Source organism: Pholis gunnellus, assembly GCF_910591455.1.
Source record: "Pholis gunnellus genome assembly, chromosome: 19".
NCBI lineage: Eukaryota > Metazoa > Chordata > Actinopteri > Perciformes > Pholidae > Pholis > Pholis gunnellus.
In genome coordinates, this window is record NC_136546.1 from 10426955 (window position 1) to 10445578 (window position 18624).

Here is an 18624-nt window from a genome sequence, read left to right on the forward strand (position 1 = left end):
TAGACTCAATGACTGGTGTTTTTGTTCTGGATTTATCTCCGTTTCCAGTACCAACCAAATTTGAATTTTTATTTATTTTGTTGCATATTTACGCACATACAACAATCTGTTATTGTTGCTGAGGCTTTTGATTTTCCTACTTTATATTAAAAAGCAAAAAAAAAACAAGAATACAATAAAATCAACCACAGGAAAATGTTCTTAACACCAAAATCAAACTGAGTCATTGACAACAAATAATTGACTGACTTCTGATAAGTGAGTCGCTTGTAAATTCCTTAAATTATAATTATAATTATAAAAATAATTCGTAATCCAATTTTCAAAGTAAGAAACATTTTATTTACAATATTTTCAGTGCAAATTATTATTAACAAAATAGCACAACTATATATCCAGACAAAACAAGTAATACATGAACACTGCTGTGATGTTCTGACATTTCATTTATCACGTGAAACGAGTGGTTCATAACCTAAAAATGTAATTCACAACCGCATTATTTCCTTCAGATGAGGAAAACATGATGCACACGAAGCTCTTGAGAGGAAAACGACAGTAAGGAGACACTGGAGGTGGCCGGAAGTCCGATTTTTAAAATTTTTAAATAGATGTTTTTTTTCCCGTTAACATTAACGACACATTAATTTGGACTATGTTCCTTGTGTCTGGGCTAAAATAAAGTGGAATATTGAACAAATAATTGGGCCTACTGTCTTGTTGCTCCACTTGTTCCCAGGAATTAGACAGGTACAGGCCTGGCTTTACGTTGCAAATGTCTCATAGTGTTATTGAATTGACACTCCAGGTGTGTTTTAACATCACTGTCGTTCTTCTGTCAAAAAGAAATAATAATGAAAACGTATTGTTCATAAGCTAAAGCCTTCATATCGGTATCTGAGAGGCCTCTGTGGCTGTGGCCGCCGCCTCCGCGCTGCTCACCGGCCCGCTGTTCCCGCTCATGATCACGCTGGTTTGGTTTGCCTGCTCAGAAATGTCCACATGTCCGTCAGAGTGTTCCTCCGGAGCCTCGTCGGACTCGCACTCGCTCCGTCCCTCGCTCTCACACTCGGACTCCTCCGCCGGCTCTTTGTGCTCCCTGCTGCCGGACTCAGACGCGCTCTTGTCCGGCTGCTCCTTCTCCTTGTCCTTCTGAGCCTGCGCCTCTTTGGAGTGTCTCCACTTCATGCGTCTGTTCTGGAACCACACCTTCACCTGAAAACACACAGACACTGCCGGGTCAGACTGTTTCTGTGTGTGACAGTGACATACAACTGGTGCCTCTTTGCACAGTCCATTTATTTACTTTCCTAACATTTTCCTAGAATTTCCAGGTAAAACTTGAGCAGAGTCAGAATAAAAAAGGCCTCATAAGGAATATAATTTAGGAAGTCTAAGTCAAATTATTTTAAATCTTATATACAGTGTTTGCAAAACTATTTTTTCTACTCCTTCCTCGCCTTTCTGATGAGGAAGAATAGGCCGCACTAACTGGCTATATTGTGCATACTTAACACATATGTCTATTTGAAGGGAGACCAGGCCAAGACAGCAGCATAAGTGTAAATATAGTGCAAACTATATTATTAAACACTTACATTTTGCTACATTGTGCATAATAATATACAATTTCAAATATAATATTAGAGAGAAAGAGAAATACAGTTAGTTAATCTGTGTCACCTTTCGTTGACATGTTGCTTGGTGAGTTTAAGTGTGATGAAATGTAAACAACTGTGTTGCTCAAGATACCATTTCACTGGAACATTGCTCAGCCAATCAGGTTGCCAACTTCCATTTGAGGACTGGAGCTCTTCTGTCTTTAGTCAAATATTCTTAATTCATTTGAAATATAAAGTTATTTTGTGCTGAGTTGAATCTGAGGAACGCAGGTCGCAAACATTGAAGTGAAAATTACAATCTTCTTTGGATCCTTCAGGCTTATGTGTGATAGACTGTGACTGCAACCATCCCTCAAATATGGAAGCACGCTTTTTAATTGTATATCATTTCATTGGTTTGTCAGGGCGGCCAGAGCCACCACTTAGGACACTCAGGTCCTTGTTCACTGCAGTGTTTCATGGGAATTTGGCTAGTGGTATGTTATAGGCTGTGTCATGTATTTTTAAAACCTGTAAGAGTGAAGACGGTGGCATGCCATGTAGGGAATTAAGATACAGAAAATGTAATTTATAAACAACTCAATTATTAAATATGACAAAGTTATAACAATAAGAAGCAATGTAATTGTAAACTGTAATTATTTGGTCTGGTCAAATTTTTCTAAGGAGGCTCATGACCTCTCAGTAATAATAAAATCCTGACTGCGGCCCTGTGGTCTTATTGCTTTAGTGTTCATTTGGATGCAGAAAATACGTATAATCAAGAAATTGTATCGTAAATCATATCGTAAATATACAGATACAACATAACCATGGCATCCAACAATGAAATGACATCAAAACCAAACATATACAAAACATTAAAATATAACCATCTAAATAAATTGACAGGTAAAATAACATAACAATAATCTCGTATTTGATAATCTATTTTCCAAAATAATGAAATGAAACCTATCTTGCTTATTTATCTTGAAGGCCTGTCTTCACCAATATCCTCTTTGGCTGTTTCTCAAAACCTTTTTTGTCTGTATGGCTTGTGCTAAAGATGATAAACCTTGTATGAATCATTCTTGCAAGAGGTAATCCGATGATAAGACCTGTGCAGGTAAACCTCGTGTTTAGTCAACACTGCTTCTTACCTGAGCGTCTGTCAGCCCGAGCATCGCAGCCAGCTGCTTTCTGTCCGGCTTGGTGACATACTTCTGTATCTCAAATCTCTTCTCCAGTCCTTTCCTCTGCAGGTTTGAAAACACTGCCCTCGACCACGACCTTTTCCTCTTGTACGTCTGAGGCATCGTGTCTTTAGTGAGGACAGCATACGGACCTAAAAGACATGAGGAGGACATGAGGTTGAAGGTAGAAAAAGAGAACAGAAACCAAAGGAACATTCACTGCAGGTGTCTCACACCTCCAAACAGAGAGCTGGACGGGCCAGTTTCCTGTCTGTTACAGTCCTACATGTGGTGACTACCTGGGAAGGTGTCCTGAAACTGATGCTGGCCTGAATGCCTGCTGCTGCTGCTGCCTAGTGAACTCATCATGGAGGACGCGTCGCTCATCCCGGGGTCTATGCAGGAGAAGTACTGGCTGGCCGGAGGCTGAATGGGGACGTGGATCCCTGACTGACGGTTCGAGCTAACGATGGATGTGAGATCTGTTACAGAGCGAGAGATGATGGGCTTCAGTCAGGAAACAAAGAGTCACACTGGCAACCATGGGGGGCAAGATGGTCTAGTATTTAGAGAGACCATCAGACAAAGTCAAAGCCTGGGTTCAAGTGGGACACCTAAAGTGTCTTTGAGCAAACTTCCATCTGTTTGTAGCTGATTATGACCTCTGACCTCTCTGGTTAGGGGGCAAGAGAGCAGAGGATTTCCCCACAGGGCTTCTTAAAGTGCATGTTATGAGGCTATTTGGGCTCTTGCTGCTCTGTGAACAAGTCTGTTATTAACTGGTTCTGACTTTACAATAGTTGCTTCCAGTTTGTTGTTTCTAAAGTTTGTACATGATTTTGTCTTGTGGTTCTTAAAGAAACAGTAAAAAATAACTTTCAGGCCATAAAACACATCCCTCTGTATTTGTTTTGTTTATCTGACATGACATAAAAGCTTCTCTCTAAACACCACATATCTGTTAGGAAATTCAGTGTGTAATAAAAATCTCTTCTCTCACCTCTTAAAGACGACTTTTCTTTGCCTCTCTGATCAAAGTCTGTCGACAATATCCGATCAATTCCGAATTTGAGGTCCTTGCTTGAAGGCGCTGGGGCTTGTTGGGAGTTAAACGCAGTTCTGGAGACTGATGTTAGCAGTAGTCCGTGTCTGTTGTAAGGAGACGCCGGACTCACCCTCGCGCCGTACGGCTCGGGCGCGACGGGAGAAGGGCGCAGCGGCGAGCTGCCGGAGTGGCCGTGCTGCGCGCGGTGGTGGTGGTGTCCCATATGCACCATGAGCGCCGAAGATCCGGGGATGTTCTCCGCATCTCCCGCCTGCAAAATGTCTGCGATGCAAAACGAGGGTTTCTTCATCGTATCCACAGCGAAGCCCCCCGCGCAGTACGCAGACCAGAGGCTAAAATTTGACGCGTAAAACGGGTTGAGCCCGGCCGTGTACATCCCGCAGCCTCTAATGTGTCTTATTGTTTCTCAGAAGAGGGTATAAACGGATAGGCATGTAAAAAAAAAAAGCAGGTATGGAGTTTAAGGGGGATAGATGACCGTCCACTTTGTGTCAGTGCCAAAATCGCTCTCCCAACTCTGAAATCCAAACCCTGCAGCTCCACTCTGAAGTTCCTTCGCTGACACTGATTGGTCGCTTTCTGAGCCAATGGATGTTTTGCAGTCGCTCACATCACGCCCTTCCAAATGATGATGATGTGTAACCAACACACACACACACACTCTCTCTCTCTCTCTCTCTCTCTCTCTCTCTCTCTCTCTCTCTCTCTCTCTCTCTCTCTCTCTCTCACACCCACACACATGACAGCAATTTTGATCCAGAGATGATGGATTGATCACTTATAAAGAACCCCCACCCATCACCGCACCCAAAAACATTATACCCATTACCTCTCGTGCTAATTTCTTTCTTTCTTGATGTAAATAAATAACATCTGACTCCAGAGGCAAGATTACATGCAATGGATTATAAATATTTTTAAAGAGTTTTAGTTAAAGAGTCAGTTTAGTTAAAGAGTCAGTTTTAAACACAAAATATACACATCCCTTGTAAAAAATATGAATAAATCAAATCGAAAAACATGCCACACAATTATATAAAATAGGAATAATAACAAAATCGAAGTGTAGTCATTACATTACATTACATTGTAGTCATATGACCCCGAGACCAGGAGAGGCTCTATTAGCGCCACTCATCCTGTTTTTGATGGGCTGTGATTCGTGTTAAATGAGCGGATCTTCCTGCTACATTTGCCCCCAAAATAGAACCTGTTTTAGTATTTTAGGATACAGCAGCAATCCTTATTTCTTCCGGAGCAGAGGGGGGGTACTTTTATAATGACTGTTAGAACTTCCCCTTTTCAATATTTGTGCAACTTTATCTCGACCTGCAAGTTGCACGGTGACGCAAATCCGTCCCCATGCTCATAATAAACAGAGGAAACCGATTCCCCTCTAAAACCAAAACACAATTAACTTCAGAGGCGATACTTCATCCGCAAGGCCCCTCAAGATTCACGCGTTGGGTTCTGGCCAATAACATGTTATAACTAAAATGTTATCAATCCTAATGATTTTCTTTTCCCTGCAGCCTGAAGGTGAATTCATTTATTAAATAAGCTTACTTTGCTTAAAACAACACATTTTTGATATGAGCGATAATAACATTTGTAATCACAATCGGTTTATATACTTTCTTTATTTTTCGAACTGTTAATTAAAATGAACTCTCTCGCGCTTACCCCCCCCCCCCCCCCCCCCCCCCCCCCCCTCTCCTACCGTGATACTGTTTCTCCCCCCCCCCTCCTCCCCCAAACTCTCCGATCGCCTGTTTCTCTCGCATGTGTTGAAACAATGGCTTCTGAAGCCCGCATTCATTTAAGTCTTGATTCATGCGGGCGGAAGCGCCGATGACCCTGACTGCCTGCTATCATGCTGTTTTCGAGTGACACTTTTCCGGGTTAAAATTAGAAATAGAGATTTAACGTTTGCCCTCCATCATGCAGTCAAAACAATCCAGGGAAGAGGATGTAGCAGACGCAGCACGCCTCGAGTTATTTCAGGTGCTGATGAGCTCTTCAGTGGGAAGCGTTAAAAAAAAACACAGGCCTGAGATCAGCCTTTACACTCGGGCTCTGTGGCAGCTCAACGGGGCTAGACCAAAGACTTCAGCTACAGAACGATATCAATCCATAATTCAGGTGAGCATTTGTTGTTTGCAATCATGAACGAAAGACAAATGTTTCTTTTTTTGAAAATGTAATTGATTGTATTTGTCTTTAATAAATTATGCATATTGTTTTTCACTGTAAAGAAAAAGCATGGCACACAACACACGGGACGCTGTGAACAAAATATGGATTACATTGCAGCAGAGGAGCAGTACTGTTTCCTGCTGTAAATGATGCCTTCTCTCATATTTCTAATTGTACACTTAACATTGAAACTAAAGGAATTACATGATAATATCTAAAAAGAAGGAGAGCTGATGATTTTCCTTTTTTTGTGGCGGTAGCACATGAAAACTGCAAAAGATGCAGAAGGTATATTTGTATTTAATAAAAACATCAGAATGTATTCCCTACAGAGACACTTTGCACCAGAAGCTGTGTGATAATCCTACAATCTGATTAAATCGTTTCATGAAGTTCTACTCTTTTATTTCTTTTTTTTATATTGTTTGTGCTTTAATGCACCCACCACTTGATTTTATGTATCTTAAAGAGGAGAGAGTCGGGACATAAACATGAACCTACAGCACGTAACAATTTACTGTAGAGGTTCAGGTACGAAAATTGAATATTAAAAAAAGCTCACATTTGACCAGTAAATCACCTGTAAAACCTGAAATATGACTTTTTCAGCCAGAGCCCTGCTGGATACTATTATTCACCTTTATTTCCCTTTTCCAAGCCAGTCCTCAGTGGAGCTGTATAAATGATGGCAGGTGGGACTACTGCCAGTGCCAGCGGCTCCTGTCTCTGTTTAAGAGACTGCAAGCACTCCAGACTTGAATCTGTCTTCAACAATAGAAAACTCAGTCGTAAAATCCTAAAAATAAAATGTGATTGTTTTTTTCTGAAGTGGTTGGAATATTGTCCCTATATAACAGCTGCTGTCCTCTAATTAAATTGTTGGTCACCTCATATTCTCATGTGTTTTTTCAGCCTTCATAAACAGTCACACATAAACCAGTGGAAAGTAACTCAAGTTTCTTATTCCAAGATACTTGCACATTACTCTAAGTATTTCCATTTGACACTACTTTATACTTTTCTACTACATGTCAGAGGGAAACATTAATACTAAGATTTTACATTAAAAAAACTTGATAAGTGTGAATTGTTAAAGATTAAAGAAACCATTTTCACACTGAAGTTGTAGTATGGATTTATTAATAGTTTAACACCCAAATATTTGAGAGAAAATCAAGGATTAGAGAAATGTGCAGTTTATTTTTGTTATTTCCTATCATATGTAATCATCTCAGGACCCTCCAGGTTGATGATGTGACCTCACATCTACAGTATGATAAAGAACAAACAGATATATACAACCTGCAGTGAATGAAGTATTCAGAGCTCCACCTCAATAAGATCTATTAACAATCATATAATGTCATATACGACAATATATCTGTGGAAGAGGATTTTCTGGCAGAATGAGTACTTCTTCTTTGCTAATAAGTCTGTACTTTTGAATGCAAGAGTTTTACTTGTAATGGAGTATTTTTATATTGCTGTACTGTACTTTTACTTAAATAAACCACTGCTAGAATCTGTTCGAATCTAACGTTTATTAGGGATCAAAACATATTCGTTGTGAAAGATATGTGAGATCAATTACCATTCCTAACAAACAGCTTTACCGCGCAGTTAAAACATGACAACAATGAATACAAATTCAGCTAAATGACCGATTAATGAGCTGAGAGGAGGCAGCAGCAGCTCTGCACAGATTCACTCTGCCGTGCAGCTTAAACAAACAACATGAAAATGAAAAGTCAAAGCTTTTATGAGTCACATGCCCCACTGTGTGGAAAACAAAGCCGTGCTGCAGTGCACCGCCAACTACCTGAAGTTTAAAGCATCTGACGGAGCCCATTGTTGTCGGCTGATTGCTCGCTGTGTGTTTTTCAGGAAGCCTTATCAGGCAAAGGAAGACTGAATGAGCACCTCGGACCGAAGCCCTGCTGGATCACAGGCTGCAGGACAGAATTAAATGATTTCCATTATTACACTGAGAATTATTGCGCCCCCTCTGTAAGACTCCAGCTCCAAGCCAAGATTACTATTTCTGGCAATGTTTGCCTCAGGAAGGAACTTTCTCAGATTTAATGGGACCTGGGCCATTGTACACAGCCTTCTGTATGGCACCCTGCCATCATCTCCACAGAGAAGGGAAAAAAAGAACTGAGGGATGTGTATAAAGTCAAAACAAGACTGTCGCGTTTATGTGATCCCGAATACAGACAATATATTTCAAACACTGAACTCTCTCTGAGGTGCAGAGGAACTCAAATTATTTTTTATTTGCATTTAGGAGTTTGAATGTGAGTCTGAAAGGGACTACGTGGTCCTGTTGTGATCTGCTTTGTGTATTTTGTAGAACAATTACTGTCTTTATGTTCTGTAAAATGTAATCAAATTAGAAACATACTTTGTTCTTTTATCTCATCTTTGCTCAGCATTATTCTAGACATCGGCGGAACAAGTATTCAGATCTTCTGGTGACATTTAAAAAGCTTTATATATATATAAATATATATATATATATATATGTGTGTGTGTGTGTGTGTGTGTGTGTGTGTGCAAATATCTGTGAAGAAAAAGTTCAATCTTAATACACAAATATTCTAAAAAGAAACTAAGCTGTAACATTATCTGAAATGTAGTAGAAGTATAAATTACCATATAATAGTAGTACTCAAGTAAAGTACACCGACTTAGAGACCTCTTGTCTCAAGCTTATGCATGTTAAATGCATATATAATCTTTCTCATTTTATCAGGTTGTGACTGTAGTTAACCATGATACAACATTAATGTGAAGGCATTAAATGTACAAGCAGCTCCCCCCGGTGATATAATGTTCTCTCTTTTTCTTCAGGGCTTATTTCTAAAGGAGTTAAAACATATATTGAACAAATAAAACATTTCCCTATGAAATGTAGTGCAGTAAAGCCATAAAATGGGAAACCCCTCACAATTGTAACTTACATTTCACCACTGCTTTTGTTTCTGTTCATGTTGAGCGGCTGCAGCAGCTGCAGACAGAAGAATAGTCATAGAGCTAACATTGACCTTCTAATTGAACAAATCTGATCACAGAGAGACGACGAAAACCCAGAATGTGTGTCCCTTGAGTTCGTCAACTGTCTGCCTTTAAGAATAAATTCTACAATTTTCAAGTTTTAATATGTGTACATTGTTATTGAAATGATCTGGGGTTGACTGGTGTTGATCGGAGTCTCCAGGCTGTAAATAAGTTACACTCAATGTGGATTTACAGAAGCAATTACTGCATTTCTTATTTAGTTCAGGATAATTTTGAGGTAGTTGTAGTTTACTTCAGTATTTTCATTGTCTGCTACTTTATACTTCTACTGCACTACAATTTAGAGGGGAGTATTGTACTCCACTACATTCATAATTTATAACTACAAAGAAATTATGACGGATTATTATATAAAATAAGACTTTATTATGCATTATTCTGAAATGGGCAATTCTGCATAACATGTACTACATTTTGATGCCGATATTTTTGCACTTTTTAAATATATTGAGATGATGATAGGAGTGATTTGCTGCCCTGTGTTGTTTCCTTTTGTGGTAGCGTACCTTCGGCTCTTCGCTCTGCACAGTCGGAGTTTAAAACATTAAGTGGTCGTTAGCCGGACACTGGAGTGGTAGACTAATCACACTCACCCCGGCCTGAAGGCCAGCCCTGCGCTGTAAACAACCTAAAGGAGCTGCTTTAATGGAAGCTTTTAAATATAACGGTGACTCAGTGCCTTTGAGCAACAAACACGCGTTTACATAAGAGCAGATTAAAATCGCCTCTCGTGCGGCAGGTTCAGGGCCATCTTCAGCCTCCAGTGTGCAAACGTACACACGGTTAAATCACACAGTGTAAGCAGCGCTGTGAGCTACATGTTGCAGGAGGAGAGACTAATGGAAACACAAAAGGTCATAATAACAAACCATTAGGCCTGCTGCTGCTCCTCCAGCGGGGCGGCGAGCTGCCGCGAGGAGCATAAACCGCTGCGAAAAGTAACAACAACAAAAAAACATCCATTATGTCAGATAATGTTATATGTTTTGAAACAATTTTCAGAATTAAAATAACTTCGTGTATGGAAATGTTTCAGGTGATAAATTAAGGACGGTCATGCAGGCTGCTGGTCTGATGCAGAGCAGAGCATCTCACCCTGCAGCTTGAATGGTTCACATCTCGGCCAAATCAATCCGCAGCGGTGGAACAATAGCATCCATCAGCAGCAAAACTGAAGGTGCATGACAGGCATGACAGAAATGATATTCAAGACAGCATCATTATCGTGCATATCTATCTATCTATCTATCTATCTATATCCATCCACTCATCCATCCATCCCTCCATATATCCATCCACCCCTCCATCTATATTTATCTATCTATCCGTCATTTCACAGGCTTATTATTTTTGCTCTGGGTTCTTAACATTATAGTCAGTTTGTCTCGGGGGAGGACAGGTCACATGGGGACACATTTGTCCAGAAAACAGCTACTGGAAAAGTGTTTTACATGCTGTCCCAGGAGCGTCTTCTGTACTGCTTTGACTTATTTTAACATATTTATTGTTTTATGTCAGAGGCTGTAGATCATGACCCATAGCTGTAAATACGTTTCCCTAAAACGAAATGTACTTAACGTCTGTGTTGCTATGAACACACTGGCTTTTATTTTTTTCCAGTGACTGCCTAAAATGTAAAACACAATGAAAATGGTTCCTAAAAGAAAAATACGTATACATCCTGAGACCTTTTCTCAACATATTTCCTTACAGATTGCAGATATTCAACTCACATGTGCTCACAAAAATCCCATACTGTATTCATAGCCATCTACCTACATCAATGTATAATGATGCCACTGTGCTTTTTGACTATAAAGTTACTGTAGTCAACATAATGCAACGTCTTTATTCCCTCAGTTCATTCACAAGGTAACAGCAGCCCGTACACACAAACAGCCGCACGGAGAGCTGCGTTTCATTTCTTATCAGCACAATGCTGCCATCTAGCGGCCATGTTATGTATAGCAGCGACACATGATGTGCGTGTGTGTGTGTGCGTGTGTGCGTGTGTGTGAGAGAGTACTTGAGTTTGCCCGTGCACGTTGATCTTGGGCTGAAAACATAAAGAAACAGAGTAAAAAACAAACAACAAAATAAAGAAACGATTAAGAAATGAACAAGGAACCACAATGGTTCTCTTCTATACAGCCAACAACCCACTGATTATTGAATTTAAATTATTATTTGACCGTGTGACATACCACATATTTAAGACTATGTAAGCCATTCATTTTAACCTGGTCTGTAATGAATGTAGACACTGTCTACACCAGCCTATCAAATATAAACAGACTATTTATGATTTTGTTTCAAAGTCAGTTATTTGCAGCTGCTTTGAGTTCTTCTGCAGTGACACTACCTTCTCAATCAGTGTGTTCATGTGTATTTGGTCAATTAACACATTTTCCTTCACCGTGTTCCGGGAGCTGGACAGGGGTCGTGTGTGTAGATCTCGAGGGATTCCTGTGTTCAACCTTTGACCTCCATTAAAGCACAAGACCGGTCTTCAGGGAGGAAGTTCGGGTTGACTCAGGAAGTGAAGGCAGGTGCCAGCTGCTGGCGAGGGACTGGTGACACTGGACTCTTAACCGGCTGCTCACTGAGCTGATATTTTCTGGCTGCTCAACGTCATAATTTCATCACAATGTTGTCTTTATTTATCGCTCATCTGAGCCAGTGGGGCTGCAAAGAAAAGAAACGGTGTTAATCCAAGTTTGAAATTATGTAAATGTAATTTATATGCATTTAGAAACAGTTATATAGCTTTTAATATATCGTCAAATAGCATTACCGTCTTTGCTTTCCTTTTTCGTCCTCCGATGAAAAAACGGATCCATCTGAACTGTATTAAGAAGCATGTTTTTCACTATCAGCTAATCTGTTAATCATTGTTTTCTAATAATAGATTAGTCATTTAGTATATACAATTACAAAGCTATTACATTTGCAACACTATAAAGCAAAGAAAAGCAGCAAATCTTCCCATTTTAGAAGCTGGAAACAGACAATAGTTGCTGTATTTGCTATGGTTGACAACTGTGACATTAAATCGATCATTAAAAATGGTTGTAGATTAACTTTCGGTGGATCAAATAATCCATTGATCCACAAACACAATAGTGTATCTAATCATGCAGCACAAACTTCTTTTCAGGCTTTGTGGGTTGTTTGAGAAGTGTATTTTTTTTTAATCCCTTTTTTTGTCATTACATTACATGTCATCACATCAATTAACCGTTGTTTTCTGTAGGCCAACAGAGACCTGAGTAAAAATGCTAAAGCATCATTCAGCAAGTGTGATTTTATGACAGTTCCCTTTCTTCTTCTTAGTGTACGATACAGCCTTAAATTACTAACCAGAGGAGAAGCAGGAAGCAGGAACAAGTGTAAATCACTTGGTGTAGGAGCTCAGATGTTTTGATACGTTTCCATCAGTAAAAACAAATTAACTCAAATTTAAGATCAGCAAATATACACACATTTTCTTTTAAAACTGCTTTTCTGTACACATTCTGTGTTCAACTGAACAGAGATTAAGGAGATGACTCTGCAGCTTGATTACAAAAGACATTTTGAATTACTGTAACACCCGTCTCTGTTGGCATTACTTTGGCACAATCATACATAATCAGCAACATAAAAAAAACAACCCATTTTTAAACACATTATCAGAAACAGCGGGACTCATTGACTCAAGATAATTCGCATAAATCTTCAAAGGATTCATTTTCATCTTGTGCGGCAGTAAGTTTCATAAACCTGTGCTTTAGTGAAAAAAAAAAAAAAGAGTCAGTTCAAGTTTTTTGTGTAAGGATAAACTGATAGAAGAGATGTTCGCACACTGCATAGATCTAAGTGTGCGGATATCTCTTCTATCAGTTTGAACTGTTTGATACTTCCATCACCTTAAACATCAAGTCAGGAGGAGCGGTGGTTATCCTGCATTGTTTTGAAAGATAAGAAAAATACATGAGAGCGTCACAAGCAAATGTTGATACTGGCTATTATAAAGGACGTTGTTTTTTTTTCATTTCCATTTCCAACTTGAATTAATTCCTTTAAAAAACAAAAAAACAAAATCGGTATCGTAATACAAACGCTCCTTCAGACTGGCCTCTGTTTCTCTGAAGGAACAGTTGAACAATTTGAGAAGTTTTTTGTTTTCTTCCCAGAGTAGAGTCCTAAGAAGATGGATACTACTCGTGTGCCAAACTAATCCTTTAAAAAGAGCTTGCACAATCCCACATATTATAACATTGTGTGAGGTCAGTTAAAATCTGCAACCATATTTAAAAAAAAGAGGCTATCACTACATGAAAGGTGCAGTGTCTTTGACAGACGGCCCCAGCAGACCGGGACGTCTCAGGCTTTAGCTCTCGTCCGCGTTCTGCACCCTGCCGTCACCCAGCAGCCTCTCTGTTTCTCCCGGGCTGTCCTCCTCCTCGGTGTTCACCATCGCGGCGCAGCACGGTATCCTGGCCAGCAGGGGGCGGTGCAGTCCATTGTAGAGCGCTGTGCCCACCAGCAGCACCATGAAGCCCAGCACCTGCAGGCCCTGGAACTGCTCCCAACCCAGCGCCAGGCTCACCGCCCAGATGACCAGCGTACGCAGACTGTCCAGCACCATGCGGGTGGTGGCGCTGATCTCTTTAGTGACGCTGATCCCGGCAAAGTTGAAGAAGGCGATGCTGACCGTGTTGCCCAGCAGAGCCAACAGGATGAGAGGCTTGTGCCCGATCTGACAGAAGGCGTCCAGCGCGTCCTCCAGGACCCCCCGAGGGTTGCCGGCGAAGTCGCCAACATGGATGAAATACATCGGGATGAGAAGCAGCGACAGGACGAAGAACCCAAAGAAACCTGGAAATAAGACAACAGCATTAAAACATGACCTATAACAGCAGTTCACAACCTTTTAAACAAGTCAAAATAAAGTTAATCTACCCGTGTGACCAGTTGATTTACCTTGCTGGATTTGAAGAAATAAAATGATATGAAAAATAAGCTGAACTTTGGCTGCAGAAATTTGTTTTTTTACTGCTTTCTTTTCCTGTTGACAATATTGTAAATACTAAATATATTTGCAACCCCTCATTTAGGTCACGACCTGAAAACAACTCCGTGCAGCAGCGAAGTGTGACGAAAGCTGCAGCTCGCTGAGCTACGAGCTTTAGCCAGAGAGGACCTGCAGACAATCACTAAACATAGAGTCCTGAGGCTCCTGTGACGTGTTGACTTTTGTTCTGAAAAACATGAACCCGGCCGCCGCAAAATGCAGTTATTGCAGCAAGCCACACTTCGCTGCCACCTGGTGTGTTTTTCGTCAAACTAAACTAAAATGACGCTGAATTTAGGTTTGAATATATTCAGCCAAACTCTGGAGAAAGTTCTGTGCCTGTCACATGAATATTTAAGTCTCTACAATACTATTATAGATATTCCCCTTAAATAAAAGGTTGGAAAACAATGATAAAACTAGTCTATCTGTCGCTATTTCACCTTTACATTCTTCAATATTTACTTCTGTTAACACTGGAAATTCAAGACTTTGGTTCTTTCTGCTTCTTCTCTGTCAAAATGTTGCTGTTGGTGTTCCTAAAACAATGTCGCATGTAACTGCAGATGAAAAACTACTGCACCTTCAATGCCAACAGCACGAAGAGGATGGACGTCATGTTTGTAGACAAACTTTTCCTCCAGGACCATCTGCACTGAAACGATGATCTGAGCCATGATGATCAGAAGGTCTCCTGCGGGACAGAAGAGAGTAGTGGTGTTTCATTTACTGCCTTTAGGAACTGAGGTTGAGGTTAACTGGAGTTTTGATCTCTTCGTGATGCTTGTTTGAGTATCCTCTACTGTATCGTTAGGAAACATTGAACCAAATAAGGGCTGCACTTTACTTTTCTCGCCGTTATCCTGAAACCCCGTGGATTGAACACAAAGTGGATTAATGCGGGCGAAATAAAGCCCAAAACCTTAAATCCACCTCACCCGTGATGATGTCGCTGAGTTTGTGCGTGTCGTCTTTGTGCCCGCTGAAGAAGTCTGAGAGGCCCACGATCACCAGGCCCAGGATGGTGGTGAGGATGCCGAGCCACTGACTGGGCACCAGGCGTCGCCCCAGGAACGCCACAGAAAGCAGACCGGTGAAGATGATGACGGCTCCACGCAGCATCTGGAAGCTGGAGGCGCTGGTCATGTTGAGAGCTGCAAAAAATATAGAACGAATAACACAAGTTGATTTCCTTTCTAGAAACAAATTCATGCGTCTCAGTAAAGAAAAGTTTTCTGAGCATTAAGCAGAAAAAGAAAGGCTACAAAAAGTCACTTACCAACATACATGATGGAGGTGGCCGTCATGTCACACATGGCGGGAGGGAAGAAGAGGAGCGGGTTGAAGCTCTGGCCGGGGTTCATCTTGGGCTCGGGGCTTCGTCTGTCGCAGCAAAGTAAGATGTAGAAGACCACAATACAGCTGAGCTCGCCCAGAAACATACCCACCGCCTGGAGAGGGAGACAGGAAACTAATGATGATTCACTCTTTGGAAACGGCAGTTTGACACAATTTTACTTTTTGTAGAAAACTGAACAAATTGTTGTTGTTGTTTTATTTCAGATGTTTTTTCAAATATGTTGCACTTATTTTAAGAGCAAACACATACATGTGCACATCTATGGCTGTGGTTAATGAGGCTGGAAATACTCAAGTGGAACAATTTTATTTTGTGAAACCTTACTTTGAAAGAAAATACAAAATAAATAATATATATATATACATATATATATATATAAAAAACACGTTTTTCCATTCAATAAAAGCATCCAAAGTTAAATGTCTTTTAAAGGTATTTTATGCCAGTTTATTGTACTTGTGGAGCGAAAATAAGTTGCTTTATAACACTGTATCGTACACAGTTCAGTACTTTACCTGTACAAACGGGTGAGCAAACTGGTGTTCAGGGTCATCACGGCAACCCTTGGCAGAGAACATGTCGGCCCATCTGTCAGACAAGAAACCGTCATTACAACTTCATTATTGATGTTTTACACAACCAAATATAATAGAAAACAGTTACATATGAAAGGTGTTTGACACACACGGCTACGGCCGCAAAGACAAGGCGGTTAATCAACATTTATTTTGCAAATCGAATAATTGTTTTTGGTCTTTTTAAATGAAACTTTTGCCGACTCCAGCTTCTCAAATGTGATGACTCGCTGCCTTTCTGATTGACAAGACCTATGTGGGTGTAGAAGAGGGTTTTTTTTTTGGTTTCTCATTTTGTGTTCTTTCATATTACGCCTGCGTTCGACTGACAACCAACTCATAAATACCAGTGTGAAGAAGATTTCTGCAGTGAGAGCACATTTCGTTTTACTGTGCCCTTACATAGAATATAGGACAGTCGGACCAAACGATTGGATGAAGTTGGTTGTAAAGTTAATGAGTCACATCTCCATAACCCACTGACTTCTATCATCAGACCGTCAGAGGAAGCATGACCAGCATGTGAGCATCCCGTCTTCTTCGAAATGCAAGACAAGGGAATATGGTGATGACGCTGCACTTTCTTCAAACGTCTCGAGAAGGAGACTTGATCCAAATCTATTCCTGTTTATTTGTGGTCACTGTGTTTGGGTTGAGTATCTTGAATGTGGTGCATGTTTGCATGAAAGGAAAGAGGGAACCTGCACCAAAACTATCAATCTACATGCTGTATCTGATCTCAGCTGTGGGGCTCTAAACCCGGTGTCAGGTGACTGGAGGGAAACGTTACCCGTTAGTTGCCGATTCTTCTCTGAGCAACGTGACACAGCTCGCTTCGTCTGAGGCATTAGCACTCAGACGGTGATTCATTCGTCATGTTTGAGTTTTGTTTCGCTGACAAAAACCAACAAAGGGACAGAGAAGTGTGTCGTGCCGCAGGGAGCTGACATCACAGATTATTGGGGAAGTTAAAAAAGCTGAATGTCTAGTTTCACTGAAATAGAAAACCTTAGTTATAAAAGATTCTCTCCAGCCTTTATTTGTACAGTTTTCTATGACTGTAAATTAAATATACAATGAGTTTTTGACAGTTGGTTGATGAAAACAAGTCATTTAAAAAGACATTTTCACTTTTTTTCTGATGTTTTAAAGACCAAAGGGTTAATCAAATATATGAAAAAAATAATCAGCAGGTTAAGTGATAAGGAAAGTAGTTGTGAGTCCATTAAATAAACGAGGAGTCATTTCAGGGCTGAACTGATTCATCTATCTCAGTCAAAAGAAATCTAACAGTCACTAGTGTTGATCATCAAGTCATTGTTCAAGTCATCCATCATGGTAATGTGACAAACATGAACAGTTTCCTGCTTCTCAGATGTGACGATTTCCTGCTTTCCTCTGTTTTAAACCATCGTTAATAATTTCAAAATATAATGTAATTTGCATTTTTCTTTTTTCCTATTTTCTGGTGTTTTTAGGACCAAATGATAATGAAAGTGACAGTTGCAGCTGATAAGCTATTACATAACCTCAGACAGACAATGAATGAGTCGAAACATGTTTGTTAAACACAGATAGCCAATGATTACATCATTGTACAACTACAGAGGCATACGTATATCGTTAGTCATATGACTTTACATCCCATCGCGAGCGGCTTCCTCACAGAAATCTTATCACGTCACGAACAGCGTTTAAAACGTTTCTCCTCGCGCTCACACATTCGCTTTCTGTAGCTACTTAACGCTCGATAAGGATGTTTATATTGAAGCTAACAAGCTAACAACACGATAGCTTGTTATTTACCAGCTCACGATAGCGTCACCTGCTAATAGTTACAATAGAGGCAACAACTAGAGGATAACACGCTAACACTTCGGAACAAAAAACAAGCTAGCTCTATTATTAGCTGAATAATCTTAACTTTAACGACAAACACATGACACCAGCAGTACAAACAAACAGAAATGAATGTACTCACTTTGCGGATAGTGTGTTGAGAGAGCCAGTTGTGAGCATGAGTCCCGCAAGGAACAGCTGGTATTTAGTCCAAGCCATGCTGGACGTGTGGAGAGGACAAATAAGCCGGGGACAGACGACCACCACCGAGTCGCTTCTTTTTAGTTTGAAGACAACCAGGTTGTTATCCCCACACTGCTTTGTGGGATTCTCCTCTGCCTGTAAAGGTCACATGACAACTCAGAGTCAGCTGACCGATACGTGAACTACACGCTGCATTCAAGTGCTGCCGGAAATGGCGCAATAGACACAAAGGGAAGATTAAAGGAATTCTTAGCGATTAATCTATTTTAATGACCGAAGTATGCATGCACAAGTGTAGATTAAGCAAATCAATCACTCTGATTGATAATAATCAAGAGTCAATTTCTTCAAATGCCATAATGGTACACAAACAATTATTTTAATTTGCTAATTTGACCTTTTAATGCTTCATTTGATCTACCGTTGAGCCCCAGCTTAGTTGTATAAAAA

The 18624-nt window shown here is 40.3% G+C and overlaps 2 protein-coding genes across 3 annotated transcripts; both read right to left on the reverse strand.

Annotated features, from left to right (window-relative positions):
• Positions 1-325: 325 nt before the first annotated feature.
• hlx1 (H2.0-like homeo box 1) lies at positions 326-4309 on the reverse strand. 2 transcript variants are annotated; one of them, XM_079180019.1, is made up of 4 exons: positions 3798-4309; positions 3097-3279; positions 2765-2949; positions 326-1215 (listed from the first exon to the last, which is right to left on the reverse strand). In XM_079180019.1, exons 1-4 carry the CDS (start codon positions 4237-4239, stop codon positions 886-888), a joined length of 1140 nt encoding a protein of 379 aa, XP_079036145.1. In that variant the 5' UTR covers positions 4240-4309; the 3' UTR covers positions 326-885. The 2 variants fall into 2 exon arrangements, with proteins under 2 accessions (XP_079036145.1, XP_079036144.1); XM_079180018.1 differs by lacking the exon at positions 3097-3279.
• An 8005-nt stretch (positions 4310-12314) lies between these two features.
• On the reverse strand, positions 12315-18298 carry slc35f6 (solute carrier family 35 member F6). Its single transcript, XM_079179954.1, has 6 exons — positions 18113-18298; positions 16072-16144; positions 15476-15647; positions 15135-15350; positions 14780-14890; positions 12315-14000 (listed from the first exon to the last, which is right to left on the reverse strand). The coding sequence occupies exons 1-6, from the start codon at positions 18187-18189 to the stop codon at positions 13513-13515; spliced, it is 1137 nt and encodes a 378-aa protein (XP_079036080.1). The 5' UTR covers positions 18190-18298; the 3' UTR covers positions 12315-13512.
• Positions 18299-18624: the final 326 nt, after the last annotated feature.